Genomic DNA, 9,363 nt, shown 5'->3' on the forward strand with positions numbered 1-9,363 from the left:
CCTTGCCCTGGCATCGTCGGCAATGCGGTGCTGGACGTCCTGGGCCAGATGACGCGCTTCTCCGGCTGGTGCTCGACCTGCCCACTCCTGCCCGATATTTTGCCGAAGCTGCACAAGTTGTCCTGCTTCCTCGTCGAGCCTGGCCTGCATCTCGTGGATTTGCTCGAGCTGTGCGTCCTGACCCCCCACAGGGACTGGGACCACAGCTAGCTCCCGAAGGATGTCAACGCGAGGCGCGGGCCTAGGGGGATCACCGTCCTCCGGCATACCAAGATGGTTGCCTTCGTCGAGACCCCCTAGATCGACGTGGAAGCATTCGCGACTTGGGCCACAGTCCTTGTCGCCAAGGCTGTGGCTACTATCGGAGCAATCGGAGATGCAGTAATCGCATGCGGTCATGAAGTCCCGCATGGCACTGGGGTCACCGAGCCCGGAGAAATCCCAACCAGAGTCGGGCTCGTCATCTTCCTTGGAACCCAAGGGGCCGTAGGTCGAGACGACCGTCAGTCGGTCCCAGGTTGACCGCATATGATACCCCAGAGGGTTTGGACATGCCTTTATGAAAGCGCCCACCGAAGCGGGGTCGCTTGGTGGGTCGCGGCTGAATGTAAAAGGCATGGGATGGGAAACGAACGGTACCTCTTGATCGACGGGTGGTGACGAAGTCGCGTCAGGGACGAACTGCACCGTTGTCTGAGGTACGAGGCTAACGCCCAGCAAGTCCTTCGCGATCGTGCTAGCGTCGTCCGTCTGCTTGGGGTTGACATGTTGCGGGAAACGACGCTCGCCTTCGTCCCAGACGCGAGGTCAACGTCCGACGTGTCCCCCGCTGGGGCGCCGGCGCCGTTGACTCGCTCGACAGCCGACGAGGTGCCGCCTCCTGCTTGGCCATGCCTGCCCCGCCTCCTCCTCCGTCGGCGGGGAAGGTGACAGGACAGACCCGGATGTTGCTCTTCTGCCATGTGGGGAAGACGTCGTCGATTCTGCCGCCGGCGGACGGGCTGACGGCCGCCATTGTCGTTGTCGCGCGGCAGAGGAAGAAGTATCATGTCGTAGCTGCCGTCGAGGGACATGAACTCAAGACTCCCGAAACGGAGCATCGTCCCGGGTTGGAGAGGTTGCTGGAGACTACCCATCTGGAGCTTGACAGGAAGCTGTTCGTCAACACGCAGCAGGCCCCTACCTGGCGCGCCAACTGTCGGCGTTTCGACCCCAGGGGGTCCCTGGACCGACGAGTAAATTGTCGCTGCGTGTCCTAGCCCAGATGGGTCGGCGCGAGACGGAACACAAAGGGGGGAAAACAGCAAGGGGAAACCGCGGCCTTCGTGTTGTCCTGCGCCCAGGGCGGATGCGCTTGCAGTAGGGGGTTACAAGCGTTCGCGAGGGAGAGAGAGAGAGAGAGAGAGAGACTGTCCGCCAGCCCGTTCTCCCGCACGGCCATCCCCTCGTACGAGAGCCCTGGACCTTCCTTTTATAGATGTAAGGAGAGGGCCCAGGTGTACAATGGGGGGTGTAGCAATGTACTAACGTGTCTAGCAAAGGGGAGCCAGAGCCCTATGTACGTGCCGTCGTGGCTGTCGGAGAGGTTTTGGTGCCCTGTTCATGTGATGTCGTGGCCATCGGAGGAGCGCTTGAGCCCTGTCGAAGTACAGCTATCGGGGCTGTCGGATCCTTGCTGACGTCTCCTTGCTTCCGTAAGGGGCTGAGAACTGTCGTCGTCATGGAGCACGCGGGGTGCCATCATTACCTGTTTTACCGGGGCGAGCCAGATGGGACGCCGGTCTTGTTCCCCGTAGCCTGAGCTGGCTAGGGGTAGGGTAATGATGGCCCCCCTGTGACGTGGTCGGTCCGAGCCCGGGGTCGAGCGAGGTGGTGGCTCCTCCGAGGTCGAGGCTGAGTCCGAGCCCTGGGGTCGGGCGAGGCGGAGACCGTCGTCCGAGGTCGAGGTTGAGTCCGAGCCCTGGGGTCGGGCGAGGCGGAGACCGTTGTCCGAGGTCGAGGTTGAGTCCGGGCCCTAAGGTCGGGCGAGGCGGAGACCGTCATCCGGCGTCGAGGTTGAGTCCGAGCCCTGGGGTCGGGCGAGGCGGAGACCGTCGTCCGAGGTCGAGGTTGAGTCCGAGCCCTGGGGTCGGGCGAGGCGGAGACCGTCTTCCGAGGTCGAGGCTGAGTCCGAGTTCAGGGGTCGGGCGAGGCGGAGGCCGTCTTCCGAGGTCGAGGCTGAGTCCGAGCTCAGGGGTCGGGCGAGGCGGAGACCGTCGTCCGAGGTCGAGGTTGAGTCCGAGCCCTGGGGTCGGGCGAGGCAGAGCTTCCTATGGCGCCTGAGGCCGGTCTTGGTGGCTGTCAGCCTCACCCTGACGGGTGGCACAGCAGTCGGAGCAGCGCAGGCGGCGCTGTTTTCCTGTCAGGTCGGTCAGTGGAGCGGCGAAGTGATTGCGGTCACTTCGGCTCTGTCGACTGAGGAGCGCGCGTCAGGATAAGGTGTCAGTCGATCCTTGCATTAAATGCTCCTGCGATACGGTCGGTTGGCATGGTGATTTGGCCAAGGTTGCTTCTCCACGAAGCCTGTCCGAGCTGGGCCTCGGGCGAGTCGAAGGTGCGTCCGTTGCCTAAGGGAACCTTCGGGCGAGACGTGAATCCTCCTGGGTCGGCTGCCTTTGCCCGAGGCTGGGCTCGGGCAAGGCGAGATCGTGTCCCTTGAGTGGACGGAGCCTTGACCTGAATCGCGCCCATAAGGCCTTTGCAGCTTTGTGCTGATGGGGGTTACCAGCTGAGATTAGGAGTCTTGGGGGTACCCCTAATTATGGTCCCCGACACTATTCTTTGTGTTAGTGATTTGAGCTCCATTTGAGTTGTGAACTCCGTGTGTTGTGTTTTGAGCTCAAGTCGTGACTTGTGTGCGTGGTTGTGCTGCGTATTTGAGTCTTGTGTGTGTTGCTCTTCCCAACCTTACTCTTGTGCGTTATTTGTGATCAATATTGTAAGGGCGAGAGGCTCCAACTTGTGGAGATTCCTCGCAAACGGGAAGAAGACTATAAGGAAGAAAGCCGTGGTATTCAAGTTGATCATTGGATCACTTGAAAGGGGTTGAGTGCAAGCCTCGTCCATTGGGACGCCACAACATGGAAGTAGGCAAGTGTTACTTGGCCGAACCACGAGATAAAATCGCGTGTCTCTTGTGTTGCTTTCTCTGTGATTGTTTTGTTCACAAGAACTCGCCTCAAAGCTACTTAGTCGCACTAACTCTTTCATAACTAAGTTTTGTGGCTATTTAGTGTTTGATTTTACAGGATCACCTATTCACCCCCCTCTATGTGCTCACAGCATGAACCTTCATAATCTCACCCAACAACAAGAGAAAAAATTTCAAACCATTAACTATGTGTTAGCACCCTACCATCATATATCTAATGAGTCAAGGTATGAATTCTAACCAAAAGCGCTACATATACCTTTCTTTTTTGTCATCTAGAGGCTGGACCCAAACGCTAGTAGAGTCCACATCATTAGTAGTTACTAAATAGGTGGGTTGTCATGCACCTGCATCAAACAAAATATGTGAGTTCCAAAGTTTCCTATCACTCATTTGACTATGTACAACTCAATGTCCAACCCATCTGTCCATGTAAGGTACAAGGTAGTATGCTGATCTATCATAATTTCATATTTATATTTGTTAAACTATCTGGTAGATCATACCATGAGTTCCATTGTGTTAGCTAATTTAATTTTGTACCTTAGTTTCTACAGTAGCATATATGAAAGGGTTTTGGTTGGTATTACACAACATGGGATATTTAATATTTGAGTAGAGCAGGACAATCCTCACAAATTAAATTTCATTTAAAAAACTAACTCGTAGCAGAGATTCAGAGATATGGCATGTCGGACCATGATTCCAGAACATGAGATTACATTACGATTCAGACTATAAACTTGGCTAAGCATGCAACTCTAGAATCTAAATCCAAAATCAACCTTTATACAAGCTCGATCCAGTAGCACAAAAAGAGAGAACAAGATTACAGTTTGTACCTAGCAAATAAGTATGACAAGGTCATGAGGGTCAAGTTCACGACGATAGTGAAAACATCAAAAGACAGAGACACCGTCAAACATTCAAGTATTACGTGAATATTGAATTTGTTCCCAATATCAAGTTTTCTTTCATAATGCAGAATTTATAAAACCATGCATAATGTGTGGCGTCCGTCAGACTAGGGTCTAGATAGGATAACACACAGCGCACGGTGATGTACCTGGCCGGCGGTGCGAAGGAACGGTTAGGACCTTCATGACTAATGGCTCCGTGTGTGGTGGTGAGCATAGCGGCGTGCTGATACACGAATATCCTTGTGCTGGGGTCAGGAATTGTTGGTCAGGTGTCTATTTCTTAGATTCAGATGCACAGGTACAGTACAGAGTATAAGTAGCTGCTAAATTCCTTAAAATAAATGGAATAATTTGCGCAGCTCTCCAGAGCAAGCGAATAGAAAATCAAGACACGAAAACTGGATGCAGCTGCTAAATTAGATATCCAAATACATACCACACCATGGATGATAGAGTGGCCTATGATGGGTTGATCTTCCTCTGTTTCCTGGTCTAGGAAATTATTCTTTCACTCATCATAGATGGGTGTTTCCAGGATACTGCTGTGGAGCATCAGGCCATCTAGCACGTAAAATATACAAGTAACTAGAAATAGACGGAAAGGGAAGAACAATTACAGTGATACATGCAACGTATTTGAGGAAATGCCACCACTCCTCATAGCGGCATAGAAACTACAGGCGAGAGGCAATGACCGATGCCTTCCTAAGGTACCTCTCACCTGTTGAAGAGGGCTGACTTGCCGACATTGGGGCGGACAACGAGGAAGACGATGGGGAGAAGCACAGCGTCCACCTTGGTGAAGTCGAAGCGCGACTGCTTCATGGGGTTCTTCCTGACCTTGGCCTTGGGCTTAAGGTTCACGGCAGCCGCTAAATCCTCAGTGGCGGAGTTGCCAAAGGACAGGGGCATGGCCTCCCTCGATTCGACCACCACCCGGTCCCTGCATGCTTGGTCGCGGTTGCCGTCGTTGAAGCAGTGCTCGGAGGCTTTCGCTCATCGTTGTCTCACGTACGCGGGGGGAGGAATGTGCGAGGCAGCGGGCTGTCTCAGGGCTCGAGAGGCGAGCACGACAGACGAGGGGTAGGACGACGATGTCTCCAGGCCGATGCTCGGGGAGGCGACTGTCTCGGGCTAGGGGCGGGTGCGGGGGCACAACCTCTGGGGCTGGGGCGGAGGAAAGGGACCATTTCGCGTAGGGAGGAGGCGGATCTAGAGGTGGGCAGCGGCTGTAGAGAAGGTGGAGGAGAGGGATAGTGTGGGGCTTGATGTGGTCGATCACGTCGGCTAGGGTTTCGTCGGAGGCCGCCGGCGCCTCCATCTGGGACTGCCAGAGGAGTGGGGACGAAGGAAAGGGACCATTGCAAGTGGACACCTCGAGGACCTGGGGACTGCCGGAGGAGTGGGGGCGGGGGTCACGGAGCGAGATTACCGGCGGCGCGAGGGTCACAGAGGCTGGGGCGTGCGCGGAGGAGGGCATCGGGGCGGAGCCATGGTGTAGGATGCGGATGCGAGATTTGGGGCACAGGGGCGCGGACGCGCGGGTGGAGGCCGGAGGCGCCAGGGCGGGGGCACGGTGGATCCGCGGCGCCTTCCATAACGAGCGGTCGGGAGGATGGCGGAGGCCGCGGGCGTTGATGGGCGCCGAGGCAGAACAGTGCGCCGTATACTGTGGACGCCTACGATAGGGTCTTAAGGAATAGTAGAGATATACATTAGAGTCAATGAAAGTGTAAAACTAATTATATTTTCAATTAATACAATACACGTAGATTTGAGATAAATACAAAGTAGCACAAACAAAAAAACAAACAAACAAGGCCTAAAGAGAAAACATATAAGTGCTGATCCCATTACCTACACACTACGATGCAGGCAAAAGCCCCGTCTCACTTTTTGTCCCAGCCCAGCACCCAGCCTAAACCAGTGATTGAAAGCAGAAGCCCACCACCACCGTTCATCCTCACGATCGCGTCACATGCGCTCCATCACCCCGCGCCTAACCTGGGGTCCACCGCCGTCGGCGCGTTGGCCACCCCTCCTCCGGCACACGACGCTGCCCCACTGTCACTGGTCACCAGTGACCAGCCTCTGTCCATCGCATCAACTCGGCGGCAAGCTAGTGGTAGCAGTGGCAGACCGCCGCGCCACTCATCCCGTTCGGGGACGTGGCCCCGGAGGTCCCCGCGGCGGCGCACGATGGCCGCCGACACGGCGCACAGGCGCCCCCTGCCCGAGGGCCGAGGCGAGAAGCACCCAGCCGAGCCACGGCCACCCAGGTCAGGTCAGAGCCAGAGGCCACTGCTGGTCCCCCGGCCGCCAAAACCTAACTTCTCGCAGTGGCAGCACCTGTAGCCGCAGTTCCGCGCCAGCACTACACCGACGGGTGGGACCGGGGCAGGTACAGTGATGGTTGTTGGTCCACGAGGCAGTTATCGCGCGCGGGCTCGGTACGGCACCGGTAGGTAACGGGTAGACCGGCGGAGGCGCGGTGCCCGTGGCACCTGTGGGGTCGCGGTCGCGCCTGCCCGCCTGGCCCCGCCGTGCGCGCGGTACGGCACCGCCCCGCACAGTACAAATTCTCGGCGATTGCTGCTGGCCTGTCGCTCCAAGCCGGGCGCCACTGTGCCGCGGTCAAAGACGAGTGACGCGTGCGATCGGGAGCCACCCTCACCAACTCCACAGTCGACACCACCTTCACCGCCCCGACGCGCGCCACTGACGCGCCGGCCAGGCGGTAAATAAAAGCCAACCCAACCGGACCGGAACTGCTCCACCGACCCGGCGCCGATGCCCATAAACTTCGAGAGCGACCACCAGCTGAAACACCCCGTCATCTCCTACTGTCTATGCCATACGGCGGCCGCCGCGACGCTCCCTAGGCTCCGAGTCCGAGCTGGGAAGGAAGAGCCCGCGTTGCTCGCTCGCTCGCTCGCATGCAGCTTTCCCACACGGCGCCACGCATGCAGGAGCCCGGGCGCCGGCCCGTACCGCCGTTCGCGGGCGTCGACCTCCGCCGCCCCAGGGGCTACCCCGCTCCGGCGGCGAAGGAGGCGGAGGAGGAGCCGGCCCCAGCTCCGGCGCCGGGCGGCGACCCGTGCCCGCGGTGCGGGTCGCGGGACACCAAGTTCTGCTACTACAACAACTACAACACGTCGCAGCCGCGCCACTTCTGCAAGTCGTGCCGCCGCTACTGGACCAAGGGCGGGTCCCTCCGTAACGTCCCCGTCGGGGGCGGCACCCGCAAGAGCGGCTCCTCGTCCTCGGCCTCGGCCTCGGCAACGCCAACCTCGACCGGCGCCGCACCCAAGAGCCCGAGGTCGTCCAAGAACTCCAAGCGTCGCCGCGTCGGCCCGGCCCCGGCGCCGGACCCCGCCCCTGCCACCGCCACCGCCACCGCTGACGTCGCGAACACGGCACCGTCGACGGAAGCCGCAGCAGCAACGCGTGCCGCCTCGGAGAAGCCAGCCGCGACGGAACCCGCAGCGGCAACGGGTGCCGCCTCGGAGAAGCCGGCCGCGACGGAGCTCGCAGCAGCGGTTGTCTCCACGGAGAAACCTCCGGCGGCCGTCGGCGGTTTCACGGACACGTCTACTACGGTGCCCGAGATCGGGCTCGCGGATGTCTGCAGCGGCGGCGTGAAGGAGCTTGTGCCGGACCCGGGCCACTTCGAGTGGCCGTCGGGTTGCGATCTGGGGTCCTACTGGGGCACCAGCGTGTTCGCCGACACCGACCCGGCGCTGTTCCTGAACCTGCCGTGAGCCGTGACAACGCCACGGCGTCCATGCTCAACTAATCAACCATCACACGACCCACGAGATAGATGAGATGTGAACCGAGCACGCTGAGCGTCAAGCTCTTGAAGGCTTGAAGCTGTGCTGTAGTTTCCTGAGCTTACTAGCGATCTCTGCTTGTCTCTGATCTGATAATCTCTTACTAGTCGCCGTTTGTGCTCCGATCTAGTAACGGCTAACATGGTCGGCTGTTACAAGTGCATGAACCTGTGCTTGATCTTGAGCTAAATCATGGTGTTTTTGAGGCTATGATCGAGGATCACAAGAACAGCTGCAAGGAGAACGGCGACTTGCAAGTCGTGTCATTGTAACTCTTGGTTTGGTTGGAGGCATATATTCTGAAGCCGTCTAAAGCATGCTGCGCAAGCGCTAAACTAGTATTATCGTTTATAACCACCACCTATCGACGTACGATCATGTTCCGGTTCATTCGCCAGTTGTCGTCGTCACGTATATAATACGCAGAAACCAATTGTAAATTGCTAATCAGTCCCAGAGCTGCAGAGCAACACGACGGCATGGAGACATGGAGTCGATCGTGTCGTGCATCCGGCCGAGGTCACGCCACGCCACGCCACAGGCCGAGCGAGAATATTAATCGGTGGACGGTGGTAGGGCAGAAAGGCTGGCTCACGACGTACAAGGGGCACGCCGCACGCGCAGCTCAAATGATGCGGCCGGGCGACTAGGCGATCCGCAAATGTGTACGTCAAGTGATTGCTGGTTTTGTTTGGCACGCACGCACGTACTCCAACGGGCCACGGGCGTACGCTCGCGCGGCATGGGGCAGCCCGCGGCAGGCGGTGGAACCCAGACCCAAGCCAGGGGGGATTCGTTCGGTTGGACGTCGGCGTCGCGGGGGCTTTTCGAAATTCCGGGCCGCGGCGGGCGCCGACAACGCCTTGATTCCGAGCGCGACGCCCTCTCGATTCCGACGGCGACGGGCTGCCCTGCGCCGCTGCGCGCCGTGCCAGGGACGGGTCGGGTCAGGGTCAGGCCGTCAGTCGCCGCCCTGTACTGCGGCCGGGACGTGTGTCGGGGTGCGATTCGTGCCGCCCGCTCGTGCTCGGCCCCGCGGTTCACGCCAGCGATTGCGGTGTGGCTTCCCCAAATTCCAGAAGACCAGAACAGCGTCGTTTGCTCGTTTCGAATGGAGAGATCGATCTCACTCTCACTCACTGTCTCCGCGCCTAAACAATCGTCCGTGCGGCCATCAGTCCTATTATTTTACACTTCGTTTTTTTTCTTTTTGTTTTTATTCTTTCTGTGTCCTTAAACTTCTTAGTTTGATCTATCATTTTTTTTCTATGTTCCTATTTGTTTTCGTTTAAATCGTGTGATCTAATGGGCAAACGTACGATGAAACATGAGAAACAAGAACAATCCTTTCGATTCTCGTGTCGGCTTCGAAATTACACCGAGAATCAAAATTCAAAAACAGTGAAATCACGATTTTACG

General features: G+C 57.7%; 1 protein-coding gene across 1 annotated transcript; it reads left to right on the plus strand.

Moving 5' to 3' along the window:
- The first annotated feature begins 6,996 nt into the window (after nucleotides 1–6,996).
- Nucleotides 6,997–8,130, plus strand: LOC100502239 (uncharacterized). Its single transcript, NM_001196716.1, has one exon. It carries the CDS (start codon nucleotides 7,047–7,049, stop codon nucleotides 7,869–7,871), a length of 825 nt encoding a protein of 274 aa, NP_001183645.1. The 5' UTR covers nucleotides 6,997–7,046; the 3' UTR covers nucleotides 7,872–8,130.
- Nucleotides 8,131–9,363: the final 1,233 nt, after the last annotated feature.

This window comes from Zea mays, chromosome 7 (genome assembly GCF_902167145.1).
Source record: "Zea mays cultivar B73 chromosome 7, Zm-B73-REFERENCE-NAM-5.0, whole genome shotgun sequence".
NCBI classification, from domain to species: Eukaryota; Viridiplantae; Streptophyta; class Magnoliopsida; order Poales; family Poaceae; genus Zea; species Zea mays.

What these genes read in the sequence shown, in the direction of transcription:
- LOC100502239 (NM_001196716.1), top strand. Translation starts at nt 7,047, where the DNA reads ATGCAGCTTTCCCACACGGCGCCACGCATGCAGGAGCCCGGGCGCCGG.